We start from the raw sequence: 19,684 nt of genomic DNA on the forward strand, positions 1-19,684 counted from the left end.
AGTAGTAAAGAGTCAAGTCAAAACTTTATATGTCAGCTAGCTGCATAAAACAGTCTGGTGGATGCGGTCTAAGAATTAGACGGTGCTAAGTTAGACTCAACAGCCAGGTTTATCACAGTAAGTCATGCTGGAAAAAAATCTGGTGTATTTTGAACTCTCTAGTCTAACTTTACATCACCTATTTGTTGGTTTAGTATACTCAAAAATGAAGTCACAGCTAAACAACGCCACTTTTCCCGACAAGCGATGTCCCTTTTCGTGAGCCAAACCTCATTGGAAAAAGTGTGCAAGGCATGTATGCAAGTCTTTTGGCTCAAACTGTAGAATTCTGGCTTATTTTTCTATGCGCTCCCTTCTGTTGAATAGGAGAACATGGTGTATCAACTGCCAGCAGACAAAAGAAATGGGATTTACCAGGTGTTTTCAAGCCTGATCCAACATATTTTTCAGATATCTGTTGGGTGTTGTCCATCATAGATGAACACTCGGGCAACCGAATGCGGTAGATTAAAAACATCCACTTCAGTCCATTTCTATCTAGGTTTTAAGAGTAGATGAAGCTACATTGACATAATAAACTGTCCCCATGTCATGATCTAGATTCCAAAAGTGAAAGGTAGAATCTGAAGCCTCAGTATTACAGAGCACTTACTTTAAGAGTGCTGTTCTTGGTGTTTAGCTGCTGTTCAAGCTGAGATATTTGAGAAGCTGAGTTTTCACGGAGCTTTGTAAGACTGGCCTGTAACCTCTGTACATCTTCCACAAGTTGGGCTATTTCACGCTCCTTTGCGGTAAGTTCAACTTCCATATTGGAGCGAGATGATCCCTCCAACGTCTGATCCTGTTTGTGGGCAAAGAGAGAATTTCAGTTTTATATTAATGGCGTGAGAAATATCTGCAAAAGACTGAAATGGACTTATCCTTAAAGCTAGACGATCTCAGAAAACTCACAGGAATGTTTCAACGTGATCTACATACTACTGTATGAAGGTAATACATATCGGATCAATTTAGATCAACCTCTACAGAAAGCCTATATGGGAATGACACCCTGGCTTCCAGCACATGGTAGAAAACACTGTAGAAAATATTATTTTAAAAACAGTGAATTGGTCCTGAAAAGAGACCACCATTTATCATTGAACATGGAATTTATAAAGCCACTGTCTTCAGTATCTATATTCCTTCTGTATTGTCGTAAAATACCTTATCTAAAGTGAGAATTCCAAAAGAAACCTCACTCTTCACTATAGTAACATACGCCTCACTTCTAGTATAGTCTGCAATTACTAGCAAAACTGTATAAGAGATAATTGTTGTCTGAACACTCATTCAGCCAACAGCTATTCCTCCCAACCCCCATACACATGCACACCTGGCTTAGGGAATGTAGAAGTGAGTAAGGCACTGGCTAACAGGTCTGGCAAAAACTGAATTCTCTGAGAACAAAAGGTTTGGGCATGTGGAAATCCAACAACTTGAACCTTCTTTGACCCTGATATTTGATGTCAGGGTAGCTCCGAACAAAAGACCGTTGGCTAGCCCTGTGAAAATTGTTGAGTTGCCCATATGATAAGCTTAAGGGCCAGTTTACACCATAAAATGTGGCATGCTATGCATTCAACAGCATCTAGCTATGTGTAAAGGTGCCTTTATGTCAATGGTCTTCAGCATATACAAAGCTACAGTTCTAAGTCTGGTCCAGCAGATACAAGTGTATGCTGGGAATTGCAGTTTTGGAGATGCTGGAGAGCCACAGAACGAGGTCAATGCTTTAAATATTTTCTATGGTGAGAACCTGAGGGCATTTCCACACCAAGAATTACCAAGTTTCTTACTAGCTGAATGAAAACCACCATTGTGGCCTAGTGATAATTTTCACACAAGTTGTGTTCTAGGAAGCAATGGCCATCACAACGGTCTTCACAAGATATGATTTTGCCACCTTGATACACTGCGTCAGAGATAATAACTATTATGGGGATTCAGTCAGAGAACAATAAATGTTAATTATTTATTACCGATCTTTTCCTGCCCTTACACGGATTGTGCTAATAATCGGGCACTATAATGGGTCACCTAGGCTTTTATCACATCTGCTCTGTGGTTTCATTTTAATAATAAAAACCACAACACAGTGCCAGATAAGTCACCTAACAGACACCAACAGTGCTTGACATACCCTATTGACTTATTACACGGTCCATCGAATTCCACTTAGGTGTCCGTTGGTTTGATGGAAAAAAACAGTGCCGCATAGGGCACCTTTTTGTCCTGTCAAACATGACTAAATCTGCAATAGTGGCTCCTGAGTCTTTGATACAGATGTGGCCAGGGCCTTTGGTGTGAAAACTCCACATATCATTATAGAGGTTAGGAGGAAGAAGAAACATATAGTGTATGTTCACCGTATCAGGCGGTTTCTGCGTCTGCGAGGCATGGTGGAGAGATTTGTTAGCTGTCGAGAGCTGCTCCTTTAAGGCCTCTGCTTCTCTCTGCGCCACCTCTGCTCTCTGAAGGGAGGAGGGAAAAAAAAGGTGAAGAGAGAAATACATTCATTTTAACAACTGACAATTAATCTGAGAACATTCATCAATTCATGCCCGGCTGACTATAATTGATTTTCCTAAACACTCAACCTAATAAATGTTAGGGGGGGAAGGAGGAAAAAAACTGGAAAGTGATGGATTTTTATTTTAAACAGTACAAGGAAGAAATAATTGAGCGATTATGACAGTAATTTAACGCTAGAAGCAAGGAATCCCCTGCTGCTGTTAATGCTGCAGCCCACTGAATTTATCAGGCTGAATAAATATGAGGAGAAATGGAATCTTTTTTATTCAATTTATTTCTATACTCACGCCGAGAATGATTTCATTTTAGAATTACTTGTGGGAATGACTCATAGGGGGAGGCACGGTAGGAACCTTTTAATCTGGTAGGGATGGATTCTATTCAGCCAATAGAACGGCAGAGCTGGAAAGAAAGGGGTTAAAGCGGCGGAATGATGGACCAGGATAAAGTAGCCATACTTGATCAAACAAGGAGGCAAGCTACCCTGTGTGTGATTCCAGAGCTGAATACCATTATTTTATTCCAGCTGATGAAACGCATGCGGTCATGAATGTTCAGCTTGACTGTAACGTCTGTGGACGCAGGGAACATAGGCTACAAAGATCTGCAAGTGGCTGGCTTAGAGATTTTGGAATGGTGGAAGATCTCGGGTCTTCCTTGTAACTTCAAAAAGGTAATATATCCCTACACAAAACTCATAAATGTCAACCCCTCCGTACATATCCACACTCTGCTTGGCCAAGCTCTTATGTGTCTCAGTAGGGTGAGCAGAGTATGCTTTTTTCAGACACCATGGTGGTGTTTTACCTATCTTGAGACGATGGATCGACATGTTGAAATCTAACATATAAACCATTTTTTTCTCCTTTATCTTAATCAATCATGGGTGGGAGTTGGGACACCACTTTACCCATTAAATGGTTGACTTGTCCCACCAAAACTGGCTGTCCACTATTTGATGTGTATGGCAACCCCTGCTATAAGAAGTACTGTAGTATGCCCTAACCATAATGATACCTTTTATGGTTTCTCTCTATAAAAGGACCGTACATACGGGGATATTCAAAGGGATGGAAATTATTTTCTTAGTGAAAATCGTTCTTGACATGTCTATAATTACTCAGCCAATAATAGATTAAAACATTACAGCAGTGACAGCCACTAACAAATAATAACTGATAATGGCTCTGACTGCTGGAACACATTATCAACCTTCGCAACTGACTGTTTTCACAGCATAGACATAACACAAAAATTGGAAGTCTATGGCCTACATTAGTCATAGTGTGCTGTATAATGGCTCTACGTATATATGCTGCTGACTTATAGTTGTTGCATCTTAATGGCTTGGTTATAAAAAAAGAAAAAAAAAAAAGGAAACCTGTATGTCAAGGACAAGAGAAAACACTAAAAGAGCAGCTGTCCTGGAAGTAAATGCAATTCTATTAGAAGGAGATCATTTTATAATGAATATTAGTATCTGCTGGTCATTAAGCTGGGACTGCTTTTATGTTGACTCCATTGAAAAACATTAAAAAAATAAATAAATTGTGAGTTGACTTCTGAAAAGTATGTGTTCATTGAGTACGTCACAGTCCTAATACAGAAAAATCCATTCAAAGAAAGCCCAGATCCCAGCGCTTTTCAGCATGATCTTACACTCCCAGAAGATGTGCTTAATCAAAACGTCATGTACGGCGCTCGCCTGCCAAAAGACCTTGGTTAGGACTACAAATCCTTCTTGGACAAAAGCAAATGTGTGCATGCCAAAGCAGAGGCAAATAACTCCAGTCTAGAGCATAGTCCAGGACAAATTTCTCAGCATGTTATTATGGTGCGCATTAGAGGGCTTTTAACACCGCGATCATCTTATAATGAAATTTCAATGCCATTTCATTTCTTCAAGGAATTATTACTGAATGTACAATATCCTTTCTCTTAAGTGTATAAATAAAATGTAGCCGGGTTTTTGTGTTTTCTTTCTTTTTCCAAATTGGAAGTTGCCCAAAAGAAACAAAAGCGATGACATGAAACAGGTGGCCACGATCCAGCTCCTCACCTGCGCCTGGAACATGCATACACTAGTGCTGACTGTAATAGTCTAGATGTAGACACATTTTGTCTTCTTTCGGTTAAAATGAGGTTCTTGAACCATGTTGACATGAGACAATTACATGCCGCTAAAAGATTGGATTGGTTACCTGGTTGGCTCTCTCAAGGTCTGTCATGATCATTTCAATCTCGTCGGCCCTATCGAGGAAAAAGAAAAACATAGATAAACAAGGCTGTAAATACAAAAAGTCAAGATAGTGAAACATAGCTAAAATGATGAAAGCAGAAAAAAACGCTGCAAAAACACAGCTGAAAATGCAATCCCAAAATCACTTTAGTTTTTCATGCCTTTCCAAGTTTTTTGCAGGTAAAATTTACATGCTATGTTTTTCTAAAACACATTTTCCCCCGCAATTTATTCCACAAAACCTCACTCCCTTTTGCTGGGACCGTAAAACACAGTATTTTTCCAGTTGAGTTTATGCAATGGCCAAAAATGCTGTGTTTCTACATATGGCCTCAGCCTATTGAGTAACCCACGTTTATATTGTTTCTCATAAATCATTAGTACAATTGGCAATACAAAACATATTATTACAGAAAATCTGCTGCTGCTTATAGTAAGTATTCTCTTATCCAGCAACACCACTCATTACTACTGCTTCTTCTAAGGAAGGCTAGGTTCACATGTGCGTTGGAGTCTGACGAAAAACAGCAGAGAGAAAAGTCCTGCACGGAGAACTTTTCTCTCTGCTAGTTTCAGTATAAAAATGGCAGAAACCCATCAGACACCCGAAGAACCCTATTATAGTCTATGTGGTCTGCAGGTGTCCATGGGTAACCGCTGTTATAGCCTTAGGGGCAAGCTGCAGATAGAGAGAAGACCTGATCTTTCTTCTCTATCTGTATCCTATCCTACTAATCCTCCTACTAATATTATAAATGTGAAAGTTTGTATGTTTGTATGTTTGTTCCTCAATCACGCAAAAACGGCTGAACAGATTTGAATGAAATTTGGCACATAGATTGATTGTAACCTCAATTAAAATATAGGCTACTTTTTATCCCGGTAAATGACATGGCTTCACGACTGTTATGAATTTATGTTCACATTCTATATTACACTGCTCTTATCTCAGCTTCTGAGAAAGAAAGGGCTGTTATCTCTGTGTAAACACACGCTAACCCTCTGTGGTTTGTACAAGATTTTCAGATTAAGCAGTTATATGTATAGAGCTATAGGCAGATGAATGTTCTAATCAGATTTTGTTAATAGTAGTAAAATACCCCTCACATAGATGATAGAATATTGCATATATATAGTTTGATTTAATAGTTGAATATCATGTTTCAGTTCACAGTCAATATGGGTTTCCAGGCATCCAAACTAAATACACAAGATTACAAAAAATAAAATAAAATCAATGTGCAACAGAAGCACTAACACTATTTTTGTCATTGAAACGGCCAACATGGAGGGCTCTTTTCGATATATCTCTGTGGATAAAGGGTAATTGCAGCTGTTTACATTCCAGGCCTCTTGTTTAAGAAGTGCAGCTCTGCTCAAAACAGCTCCTAATTATAGATCCGCACTGTAAATATGAATTCATCTTAATCTCTACGTGTATAAATATTTCGAGCCATGTTTCTTGTTCAGACCAGAACTCTTATTGGTATTTTAAATGATTTTCCTGGTAATAAACATTTTAGCAAAATGTAATTCTTTTTAATACTAGCCCACAGTTGTGCCCTATTTTGGTCAGATCGGAGGATATTCTAATAGAAGAGCACAGTTTATCCTTTGTAAATCCACTACTAACAGAGATCACGGACACACAGTTTGCATTAGCAACTGAATTAAGACTCACATAAAAAGATTTCTTTCCTTTCTTTTGTTTTACTAAAGAATGAGCCCAATGATCCCACTGGACAAAGTTACGGTACTGCTATAGGTGGTGGCTCTGCTATAAATTACACCTCAAGTTCAGCATAAGTGACTCCTAATGTGTCCTATTGCATTATGTCACCCATGCTGCTGCTGCTTCTAAGTATGTGACACTTACAGTTAAAGAGGAACTTTCATCACTTGGTGCACATGCGGTTTTATATACTGCTAGAAAGCTGACATTGCGCTGAATTCAGTGCACTGTCGGCTTTTACGATCTGTGCCCCGGGTGAAGAGCTGTCAGTGCCAATACCGTAGCTCTTCACCGTCAGAAGGGCGTTTCTGACAGTCAGCCAGGAAAGCCCCTCCTCACAGTAGTGCCTATAGCGCTGTACTGTGTCAGTGGGGAGGAACGCCTTCCCCAGTACTCGTCTAAGCATGCTTACAGAAAGATTAGACCACTGGATACATCTTCATGTCTATAAAAAGCTCACCAAAATGTCTATTCTTGCGAGTCCTGTGCCTTCAACCAGGATGGCCACAGTGACAGGGTAGAGCATAGAGCTCTATAAGATAGGCAGAAATAGCTGATTAAGCTGTGAATAGCAAAATAGACTGATGTACAGGAGCAATACTCCAGGTCTGTTCCTTGCTAGATCAATAGTTCATGCATTGGTTGTAGTACAAATTGCTATGCATGGTGCACAATCCTTAAAAGAACAATATTTCTGTCATGTATCATCGCACGGATAAATTACAATATTACCACAACCACTTGTTATCTGCATTTGACTGATAAAGTCTTCTTTAAATTGGCCTCTGTATTGGCACAAGGGATTATCAATGACACGTGGTATCATGTTCTATTTACTGAGCAGGGGAATCTTATCTTGAGGTGATAAAAGTACTGTTATCTACCCCACTTCTATCTGCCCTGGGTTATTTATGATAAGGCTGTAAAGATGGCGGCTTTAAATGGTTTATTACATTTACAGATAACTGATAACATCGAGCTTGTTCCATTTTAGGCTTGCTTGCTCTAATTTATTGGAAAATTTATATATATATATATATATATATATATATATATATATATATATATATATATATATATATACTAGAGGGAGGACCCAGCTTCGCATGGGTATATTACATTTTATGTTTGTGTAGTGGCCCCATAAGAATTGTCCAATTTTGCACTGATGTATTTTGTATGCTGTTTGTGTGTATGTCCATAAGCGTCATGTGATTATGTGTATCTCATTTGGGATGTCAGTGAAAAACCTGTGATCAGTTGTTATGGATACCTGGAGTAAAGCTGTATCTAATCCTTCCCCGTGTAGTACTGTGTTTAGATGCAAGTATCCAATCCTTGTTGGTGTGGTACTGTGTGCAGATGCACATATCTAATCCTCCCCGTGTGGTATTGTGTGAAGAGGCGCGTATCTAATCCTCCAGTAAGTGAAACTGTGTGCAGACGCGCATATCTAATGACTCTGGCGTGCGGTACCGTGTGCAGATGCGCGTATCTAATACTCTGGCATGTGGTACTGTGTGCAGATGCACGTATCTAATCCTCCCCTGTGTGGTATTGTGTGAAAAGGCGCGTATCTAATCCTACAGCATGTGGAACTGTGTGTAGACGTGCGTATCTAATCCTACGGAATTTGGTACTGTGTGCAGACGCGCTTATCTTATCCTCTGGCGTGTGGTACTGTGTGCAGAAGCACGTATTTAATCCTCCCCCGTGTGGTACTGTGTGAAGAGGCGCGTATCTAATCCTACGGCGTGTGGAATTGTGTGAAGAGGCGCATATCTAATCCTACGGTGTGTGGAACTGTGTGTAGACACGTGTATCTAATACTACGGCATGTGGTACTGTGTGTAGATGCGCGTATCTAATCCTACGGCATGTGGTACTGTGTGCAGACGCGTGTATCTAATCCTAAGGCATGTGGTACTGTGTGTAGACGCACGTATCTAATCCTACGGCATGTGGTACTGTGTGCAGACGCGTGTATCTAATCCTATGGCGTGTACAACTGTGTGAAGACACGTGTATCTAATCCTCCCCTGTGTGGTATTGTGTGAAGAGGCGCGTATCTAATCCTACGGCGTGTGGAACTGTGTGTAGAGGCGTGTATCCAATCCCCCGGCATGTGGTACTGTGTGCAGATGCGCATATCTAATCCTATGGCATGTGAACTGTGTGTAGACGCGCGTATCTAATCCTCCCCCGTGTGGTACTGTGTGTAAACACGCGTATCTAATCCTCCCCTGTGTGATACTGTGTGCTGAGATGCGTATCTAATTCTCTGGCTTGTGGTACTGTGTGCAGAGACACGTATCTAATCCTCCAAAGTGTGGTATTGTGTGAAGAGGCGCGTATCTAATCCTTTGGCGTGTGGAACTATGTGTAGACGCGCGTATCTAATCCTACTGCATATGGTACTGTCTGCAGACGCGTGTATCTAATCCTATGGCGTGTACAACTGTGTGCAGACGCGCGTATCTAATCCTCTGGAATGTGGAACTGTGTGTAGACGCGTGTATCTAATCCTACGGCATGTGGTACTCTGTGCAGACGCGTGTATCTAATCCTATGGCGTGTACAAATGTGTGCAGACGCACGTATCTAATGCTCTGGAGTGTGGAACTGTGTGTAGACGCCTGTATCTAATCCTTCGGCATGTGGAACCGTGTGCAGACGCGTGTATCAAATCCTTCAGTGTGTGGAACTGTGTGCAGAAATGCGTATTTAATCCTCTGGTGTGTGGGACTGTGTGGAGACCCGTGTATCTAATCCTCTGGCGTGTGATACTGTGTGCTGATCTGTGTGTAGACGCCTGTATCTAATGCTTCGGCATGTGGAACCGTGTGCAGGCGCACGTATCTAATCCTATGGCATGTGGTACTGTGTGCAGAAGTGTGTATTTAATCCTCTGGTGTGTGGGACTGTGTGCAGACCCGTGTATCTAATCCTATGGCGTGTACAACTATGTGAAGACACGTGTATCTAATCCTCCCCTGTATGGTATTGTGTGAAGAGGCGTGTATCTAATCCTACGGCGTGTGGAACTGTGTGTAGACGCGCGTATCCAATCCCCCGGCATGTGGTACTGTGTGCAGATGCGCGTATCTAATCCTATGGCATGTGGTACTGTGTGTAGACGCGCGTATCTAATCCTCCCCCGTGTGGTACTGTGTGCAGACGTGCATATCTAATCCTTTGGCGTGTGGAGCTATGTGTAGACGCGCGTATCTAATCCTACTGCATGTGGTAGTGTGTGCAGACGCGTGTATCTAATCCTATGGCATGTACAACTGTGTGCAGATGCGCGTATCTAATCCTCTGGAATGTGGAACTGTGTACAGACACGGATATCTAATCCTCTGGAATGTGGAACTGTGTGCAGACGCGTGTATCTAATCCTATGGCGTGTACAAATGTGTGCACACACACGTATCTAATCCTCTGGAGTGTGGAACTGTGTGTAGACGCCTGTATCTAATCCTTTGGCATGTGAAAATGTGTGCAAATGCACGTATCAAATCTTTCAGTGTGTGGAACTGTGTGCAGAAATGCGTATTTAATCCTCTGGTGTGTGGGACTGTGTGCAGACCCGTGTATCTAATCCTCTGGCATGTGATACTGTGTGCTGATCTGTGTATCTAATCCTCTGATGCGTGTATCTCAGTTTGGATATCAGTGTTGTATTGTGCATGTGGAGTGACCGTGTGTATTGCAGTTGGAATATGAGTGAAAGACTTGCAGGTTTGTATTGGCTAAGGGGGGGGGGGCACTGTATTTGGAATGCTGTATCTCAGCAACGGTACGTGCGAGCGAGTTGGAGTCTCGTCTGAAACCTTCCCGGATACCTGAAGTATCTCTGTACCAAATTTGGTGAAGATCGGTCCAGTCGTTTGGTTCGCATTAGAGTACAGACAGACAGACAGACAGACAGACAGACAAGAATTCATTTTTATAAGATAGGGAGATATATATATGTAACAAGGCAGACAACAGATACAAGATGGCATCTGACCTGTTTGGCTGGGCGGGCATGCATGCATAGTTAAGAGGGAAACGATCTGTTGCCAAATACCCCCTAAAAATGACTTAGAGCCAGTTCACACACAGGAATCTGTCACAGAGTTTGAGGCGGATTACCCACATAATCAGCGACAGATTCCTTCCCGATTTTGGACGAGGGAAAAATAATTGTCTTCTTTGATCTTGATCTGGCATAAGTCTTCCTGCCACCTCAAATTCCTCTTCATCCTCCAAAGTATGAACGGCCCTTAAATCTCAACTAAGCTTTCAAACAACTTTTGATTTTTGGCAGCATTTATGTCAATAAGGTATAATATAAAATTTATTATTAACAAATTGTGGCTCCTTTCTGTGAAATCCTGCGCTTCTTTATTCTTTCCCTTGCAGCTGAACTCTTCTTCTCACTGTATACAGGCTTGTGTGTATAAGAGAAACTGAGGGTTATATTTAGGGAATTATACAACATAGAAACTTGATTCTGGTGTTGTATGAAAGAGGAGACTCTCACCTTTCATATGACACTAAGACTGTAAACCAGGCTGTATTTTCAACCAGTGATGTCGCTGGACATAGTAAAGGTAGAACTTTGACTTAATATCATATAAAAGATGAAAACCTCCTCTTTCATATGACTTTAGATCAAGTTTCTACATTTTATAATGTAGAAGATATAACTATTTGAAGTGACCGCCTACTATTATTGTCCCTGCTATACAAACACAAGCCCATGCAGTGATCAGCAGGGGAAAGCTCTTAATAAAGAAGGGACGGAATAAAAACAATTCAAGATTTCACAGAAAGGAGCCAAAATGTATTAATAAAATATGTTACAAAATTTATTAATGTCACAAATGCTGCAAAAAAATAAATAAAAATAAAAAATAAAACTTAATTTGAAAGTTTAGTCCCGCTTTAAGCTGATCATACATATATACTTGTCAGCTGAACCAGCTTCCTTGGAGACACCTCTGAAATGAAAAGAATCTACCCCGTTGATTTACCCCGAGATTTCCCATTGGATGAATGCAGATACCTCTTCTTTCCAACTACAGCATCCAAACCATACACCTATATATAGAGAGCTGAGGAGGCTTTAAGATAGACTCTTATAACCCTAATAGGAAGCATTTACTGACCATAAATTCTATACTTGATGAGGCTCCCGATCATAAAACCACATAACACATCAGTAACCAGGAGTTAACTGCTGAGAAAACAGAAATTCCATTCCATACAATCTACACATGTAAGAATTTACTCCACAATTGGCCTCTAGTGGCCCAACATGGTGTCCAAATAACGTGTGTGTGGAAGACAAGGGGGCAACCGGAATCATACAGACAATATGTGAAATGCAGGTCATGGCTCGGCATGTGACCCAGCGAGCAATCAAAGACATTGCCTGTATCTGTCACTCAAGGTTCAATCGCTTCAGTGCAGGACAAATTGAACAGCTGTGGCCCGGAGAATTAAGTGTACTGCATGATTCATTCTGTATCTATGAAGGAAGGCATGTGAGAATGTCCTGTGCTCGCTAATGCATTATAGGCTCTCCGGCCATAGATTAGGTTAATGCTTTCACCATTATGTAACACAATATTATTGACAGAGATTGTCAAATCTTAAAAATATCCCTACAGACTGGTTAACACTGTTACTTGGATAATGTATAATGATCACTGTCTACCTAATATTCAGTATTCCTAAACTAAACACATGCATACTGTACGTACTTGATGGATGGTCTTGAATTATTGTGTGCAAGAACACAATTCAACTTAACCAATCCATATGATCTCAATATGTATTATATTTGCATTGTTCTGCGTTGTGTACATAGATATCACTAAACAAAAGAGCTACCATAGGGTGAAATGTGATAGTTAACCAATATATCTAACAATCTTAAAACCCAACAATAAGTATTCTGGTATATATCCTAGTAAACCCGGCAGAAAATAGTATAACTGCCTTAAAAGGATGGAACACGAGAATGGTGCTCAATGGGACCGGATGGTGATGTCTTCACAGGTGCTGACCAGTATGAGAGACACACTTCTACATGGTTTCATCATCCAGTCTGATACTGCAAAACCGGCCTGGCAACGCACTGTTTTTACATACTGCCCTATGAGTGATATATATATATACATATATACATAGATAAAAACATGTGGTCATGGAGATATTGAAAGGTTGTAGACCTTCCTGTTGCTATATATATATATATATCTATCTATATATAGATATATATATATATATCTATATATATCTATATAGATATATCTATCTATCTATCTATCTATCTATCTATCTATCTATCTATCTATCTATATATATATATATATAGCAACAGGAAGGTCTACAACCTTTCAATATCTCCATGACCACATGTTTTTATCATGATGCTTGACATGGTCTGCTTCGATGAAGACGGGTTATTTCTCCATCTCTGTTGACTGTCTTACAAGTGTTCTACCCAAATATCTAGCTGTAACTGGGTTAACATTAGATAGACTTTTAAAAAAATCTCTTTTTTTTTTAAATGTAGATTGTGAGCCCCACATAGAGCTCACAATGTACATTTTTCCCCTATCAGTATATCTTTTTTGGAATATGGGATGGAAATCCATGCAAACACGGGGAGAACATACAAACTCCTTGCAGATGGTTTTTTGCCCTTGGTGGGATTTGAACACCAGGACTCCAGCGCTGCAGTACTGACCACTGAGCCACCGTGTGGCCCCAACTTTAAAACATCTCTAAGAGACCCAGTACAGACCTCGCCACCCATATCTATACACAGCACCAGAGTAAAGATATGGGTGGCTATGTCTGTTTTTGATCGCTTAGGGATGCCGACATGCCGCCATTATGTCCAGCAAGCAGCTTATTGTAACCAGACTTGTTTAATCTGTCTTCTTGAAGAAGAGACATGTCTATGCAGTGATGACTAAAATGGTCTTCAGGACACTTTGTCTATTGCTTTCAAGTAACTGTCTGCTCGTCTGGAGTAAATATTTGCCTACTGCGGCTAAATTGTTTGTTAATGTTAAATGCTGGAATTACATATTGTTTATCACCATAGCAACAACATGAAAAGAATCATTGCCTCCATTTTAATTCCAATGAATCTTGATGTTTAATTAAATTAAGCACAATGGAGAAGAAAATCGGAGCTGGAATGCTCCAAAGGAAAGAAAGAAAAAAAAAACTTCAGCAGTTTAACAGAATAAAGAGAACTTGTATGTCTAAGGATTTAATGGAAAATTAATCAAAATATAGATAAAAAAAAATCTTTGCACCATAATCTTCCTACAGCACGGATCTAAGCTAATGTGAACTAACGCTAATACTGCAATACTTCTACCAACAAAGAAATTAGGGAGGAGCCTGTAGGCGGGGGATGCTCAGCTGGGACAGGGGCTTGTTACCATCAGTATGGGGCTGGGGTGCTCCGTTTCTGCATGTTGTTTAATGAAAACTTTACTTAAAATAATCGGATTCAAAGGGGTATTTACTATCACATAGCTGGAGGTCCGATTGCAGAGTCCCTGAATGATAAGGAGAATGGGGGACTGAAATCCCCCCATGCCTACGCTATGTGAATGAAGTGCCAATGTGCTTGTATCCAGTGCTCCATTCACTGCAATCTCAGGCTGCCCCATAACAGTGAAAGGAGCGCTGGTCAGTCACTTGGAAGAGACATAGAGAAGACATGGGGGACTTTCAGGAAGTCAGACCCCAGAGATGTGACACGTATCCTCTATTCTGTATAGACACTCCTCTGGCTAGCGGATATTCTACCCAACCTGTGATATCAGCATATCTTCTCGAGAACAAAAGAATCAGCCAAGCTGAAATCCAGCCGCCCGATCGTTTTCTGACACAGGCCAAAAGGTAACCAAAAATGGTTGGTTTAGCTGTAGTTTAATAGTATAACACATTCTAGATTCTTCTTTAAAATTTCTGATCATTTTTGTCCAAATATGAATAATGAAATTAAACTATGCATATGCAATGTCTTCATCTCTCTTTGACCTTACTGAAGCCCAGACAGGAAGTAGCTGCAATAACAATTTCCAGGAATTATAAGACAACATTCACGGTGATGTCCTACAGAGCACAATGCTAGGCCTGCAAGTGACATGGACAGTTCTAGCCGACCCCCTCAACTCCCAGAAGAAGGCAGCGCCGTAGCACGTGTTGGGTTAGGCGTTATTCCAGGAGGATAGCATGTTGAATATGGGTAATGTGCCTGTTTACACTGGGTTCACACTAGCGCCTGGACTCCGTTCTCAGGTTTCCATCTTCTCCATGCCGAAGACGGAAACCTGTCAGACCGGGTCTGGCCATGAGCGGCGGTGAGCGTTTTATGCTCTCCGCAGCAAAACCTTTTTTTTTTTTTTTTTTTAAACCGGACACAGAGTACTACATGTCTGACTCTGTGTCCAGTTTAAAAAAAAAAACGGTTTCGCGGCGGAGAGCATAAAATGCTCACCGGCGCTCACGGTCGGACATCTTTCAAACCCATTCAAATGAATGGGTATGAAAGAGTCCTGCAGCTTTCCGTCTCCTGCCTCTGTTTTGTGCAGGAAACAGATACCTGTATGAATGGAGACCGGGCGCAGATGTGAACGAGCCCTTACACATATGTACTGCCATTACAATGTATGTGCATTTTGGCCAATATCTTAGAGGTGGCTTTTATTGAATTATGCTGGGTTCACACCGTGGCAAAACCGTTTTTTTTTTTTTTTAAACCGGACACAGAGTACTGCATGTCCGACTCTGCGTCCGGTTTAAAAAAAAAAACGGTTTCGCCGCAGAGCACATAAAACTCTCACCGGCGCACACGGCCGGAGACTTTTCAAGTCCATTCAAATGAATGGGCTTGAAACATGCTGGCAGGTTTCCGTCTCCTGCCCCTGCTTTGTGCAGGAAACGGAAACCTGCAGAACGGAGTACGGGCGCAAATGTGAACGAGCCCTTACTTGGTTTTGGGTTTTCTAGCTATACTCTGTCATGTGTCATTTGTCTGGCCTTTGCTATTAGTATATTATACATTATGATTGGGTTATAATATACGCCCTTTTACTATTAGCACATTACATATTTGGATTGGGCCATTATAGACACCCCTGCTCTGATCCATTACTACGTCTACTTGTCGTCTGCTTCATTCTATGCCTATATAACTCTGTCACCTAATCATTTTTGACTTGATCATTTTATATACTTTATAGTATTTCAATAATGTTGCAATTGTTTTATATTCGCCCTCAATACGATTTTTTTTTTTCCTTTTTTTTTTTGATTTATACATTGATTGTATAATTTTCTAGATACATTTACAGGACCTATGACTATATGATTTAATAAATGGTTACTACTTTTGCTTACACATATCTGCCTTTTTACCCTTTGCTTTATTGGTATGTCATTGACCTCCTTCAATAGTAAATAAAATAAGATATTCTGGAGTAAATGGGAGAGAAAGCAGCTATACTTGGGTTCTGTAAAACATCTAAGCACAACCAATACTTGCTGAGTATTTTACTGTATATGGATGATTATTATTTTTATTATTATTATTATTATACATTTTTGTTTAAAGGCAACTGAATCACTATAAAAACAAAAACTATTTCATTTTTTTGCAGAATTTATTTTTGAGACTTTGCATTAGCGTACAACCACATGGGAAAAATACGCTACAAATATTTCAGCGTCAAACTGTAGGTAGAAAACTCATAGTAGCAACAGAGGGGATGAAATACTACCAAATCTGATCTAGAAAACTCGGCACAGAATCTGACCGGTGGTGGCGATAAGAAATCTGCAGCATATCAATTTTCGCTGTTGATTGTCACCGTAGAGTTCACACCTTTCTATGAGCGTGAAATCCACTATGTGACTGGCACAGTGATGAATCATAAACATAATATTATACATAATTTTTTAACTGCAAGCAAGTGCTGCAGAAAGAAAAAAAAAAAAAAGCACACATGAATCTGGCCTTACAGGAACTTCTGCGCACCCCCTCCCCCGCCTACAATTCACACATATGACTGCAATTGCTAAATTAAACTTTCACGGTAGATAAAGGGCAGACATAACGGTTATATCTGTTTTATCCAATGGCGCTTCTTAGCTGCAGTGACATGCTGTCAGTTCTCCTTTCACCTCATTTTAGGAATAAGTTACCTGTCAAAAACTATGAAGATGTTGCTACAGGCAATTCAGACATTTACCTCAGTACATCTAGCACAAGTGAGAAGCGCTGTAAGAGCTTAATATGGGAAATAAGTGCGCTGAACCCCTCCGAGGTCACATGCCTGCCAGTGATTAGACTTGTTTCTCATTACTACGGCATGAGATGGGATTCACAAGCATATCATATATGTTTTACTAAGAGAAGAGGTTAACACTCTATCTGTACTGACAGTATAGGTAGAACCCGGACAGAAATATATAACAATATACAGATGCAACGTTTCGGTACTCACAGCATAGCAAAAAATTCAATGCACCCTTTTACCCCCAAATTAAAGGTGTTTTCACACCAGTGTATATACCCTATTAAAAACAGAGGTCATGCAAGGACAAAAATTAAATATGAATATAAGAACAGGGGCCCCTGTACCCCTGTCTAAACTCCATACAATTTTACGGGACTGCCAGCGATAACTTTCTCTTTAACAGCCCTATAGAAATCAATGGAGCGGCAGCTTTTTAAAGACAAACAGTACAAGGGACCCCATTTCTAATAATAGGCTGGGGTCACAGAGATCAAACCACCCTCTCTGCCCCTCCTATATTGAACTTGTTCATTACCCAGTGGATAGGGAACAGATTTTAATTTGGCACAACCCCTTTAAGGATCATCTACTTGAGGCCACAATCGCCTGAATGATCAGTTCATATGAACAGTGGTACCCATCCATGTACAGCCATTAATGGACATGCAGGGAAACATAGTTATTTGTCGAGAAATACATCTTTTATTCTGAAAATAAAAAATTTAAAAAATTGTCGGCCGCAGGTCTCTCTGTGGAAATTATTTGTTATGGTTTATTTATTGCACAAGAGATAATCCAACTACAAAATAATGTTTTGTTTCTGTCTCATCATTGACCTTCATTAGACACTATGACCAAATTGATACCTAGAAAATATTACATATATATATATATATATATATATATATATATATATATATATATATGTGAGATATATACAGAAAGATCCACCACACAAAAATTTGGATATTACCTAGTGTCAGACTAGCAGTTTACAGGTCCTGTAATCTGACACTAGAGTGGGACCATGTATCTCAGAGGTGTGTTTCTGGTGGGACACTTATTGTAGTGCACCTCAGATAGCAAGAAGAAGGGAGGTCCTACTCTCCATATTGATGCATGTCCCTTATGATTACAGGTACAGTGATTAATTGCTGCAGCCATGTTGTTGTTATATTCTCATATTGTATTGTTCAGTATATGTTGATACAGTCACTGATGTTAGGAATGACTGAGAACTTGATGCTAATGTATAATTACTAGATAGTATGTAAGGACACTTATTGTAGTGCACCTCAGATAGCAAGAAGAAGGGAGGTCCTACTCTCCATATTGATGCATGTCCCTTATGATTACAGATAAAGTGAATAAAGAATATAAACCCCCCCAACCACACCAGTGTTAGTTCATTAGGTGTGCAACAAAAATGGCGACGAGGATGGGATTGAGTGACAATTCATAGAAGATACAGAGCAGAATTCACTCAATAAGAGATAGAAAAGAACCAATTGTAAAGTGCAGCCATCTCAGTGATATCCTGTGAGTGTCCCCTCAGTGAGATCCTGCCCAGCAGACTGACAATGGATGTGGAGAGCTGTATTAATGACATTAGTGAGTCCTTGCTGCATCTAACATTTGATGAACTGGGTGCTGTTAGCAAATATCTTAAAGTGCCATGGGAGCAAATCTCCAAAGCCAGAACCCGCAGGCACCTGCTGAATGCTATCAATAAACTGCTTGATGTAGTGGGAGAAACAGAGGATGAAGATGTTACCTGTCTGTTCCTCCAAAAGTGCAAACAGTTCATTACAGATCTGCATTCAGAGGCAAAGGTCGGGGCACAGGCAAAAGAGACTAAGACCCAGACTCAATTGGAAGATTTAAAGGCACAGTACCTTGCTTTGCAGAAAGCATTCCAGGAATCTAGCAAACTGTTAGAAAAAGCCCTTGTTTCTGAGACATCAAGTCAAGCAAAGCAAGAGGTGTCAGAGAGAGAGACTTACTGCAGGACTTCTCCACAGAACATGTGGCCAGAAATGACAATACGGAAAGACTTTAAAATTAGTGGTCAAATTGGTGAAAGAGGTCAAAAAGACAAACTGTCTTACACAAATCTCATGCACCAGATAGACATGGGACTGCAAAAGGGCTACAGTGAATTAGAAGTGATTGAGGCAGTAGTTAAAGCAATAAGCCCCGGCCTGAGTATAAGAAATATGTTAGAGATGAAAAGTGATCTAACACTGCCACAGCTGAAGACTATCCTAAAAGGACACTACAAGGAGGAGAGCAACTCGGACTTATACCACCAGCTGGTAAATATCTCGCAAGACAGCAAAGAATCTCCTCAAAATTTCCTCTTCAGGGCTATAGAACTAAAAGACAGACTTCTCTTTGCCTCTAGAGAAGTGGGAGCAGAGGAAAAATTTGAAACGGATTTGATTCAAAGGAAATTCCTGAGATCAGTAGGAACAGGACTGCTCAGTGAACACATTAAATTCCAATTGAAACCTTATTTGGATGATCCCACTGTCACTGATGACGTATTAATAAAGAAAATGAATGAAGCTGCCAGTTGGGAACAAGAGAGGGAACAGAAATTAAAGAAGTACTCTTCCAGCAAAATCAGCAAACTTGGCGAAATGCAGGCTGGTACCACACAACAAGGATTACTTACAAAAGTAGAGTCATCTACAACTCAAACCGCCCCACCTACGCTAAAATCAAAGAAAGTTCCACTTTCAGGAGATACAGAAGTGACAAACTGGGAGGAGGCTGTGAAAGAACTGAGGAATGAGATGTCAGAATTGAAAAAGT

General features: G+C 40.3%; 1 protein-coding gene and 1 long non-coding RNA gene across 5 annotated transcripts in view; one reads left to right on the forward strand and one right to left on the reverse strand.

Annotated features, from left to right (window-relative positions):
* The window catches only part of LOC142194681 (uncharacterized), a 431,520-nt gene that overhangs the window by 227,437 nt on the left and 184,399 nt on the right, over window positions 1-19,684 (forward strand). The gene's annotated exons all lie outside the window — the stretch shown is intronic.
* Window positions 1-19,684, reverse strand: part of CUX1 (cut like homeobox 1) — a 277,415-nt gene that overhangs the window by 112,227 nt on the left and 145,504 nt on the right. For all 4 annotated transcript variants that reach the window (XM_075263948.1, XM_075263946.1, XM_075263945.1 and 1 more), the window contains exons 9-11: window positions 4,776-4,824; window positions 2,409-2,513; window positions 653-841 (exon numbers count right to left, since the gene is read on the reverse strand). In XM_075263948.1, coding sequence (XP_075120049.1) covers window positions 653-841; window positions 2,409-2,513; window positions 4,776-4,824 — 343 coding nt within the window. The remainder of the gene's footprint in view (window positions 1-652; window positions 842-2,408; window positions 2,514-4,775; window positions 4,825-19,684) is intronic.

This window comes from Leptodactylus fuscus, chromosome 2 (assembly GCF_031893055.1).
Source record: "Leptodactylus fuscus isolate aLepFus1 chromosome 2, aLepFus1.hap2, whole genome shotgun sequence".
NCBI lineage: Eukaryota > Metazoa > Chordata > Amphibia > Anura > Leptodactylidae > Leptodactylus > Leptodactylus fuscus.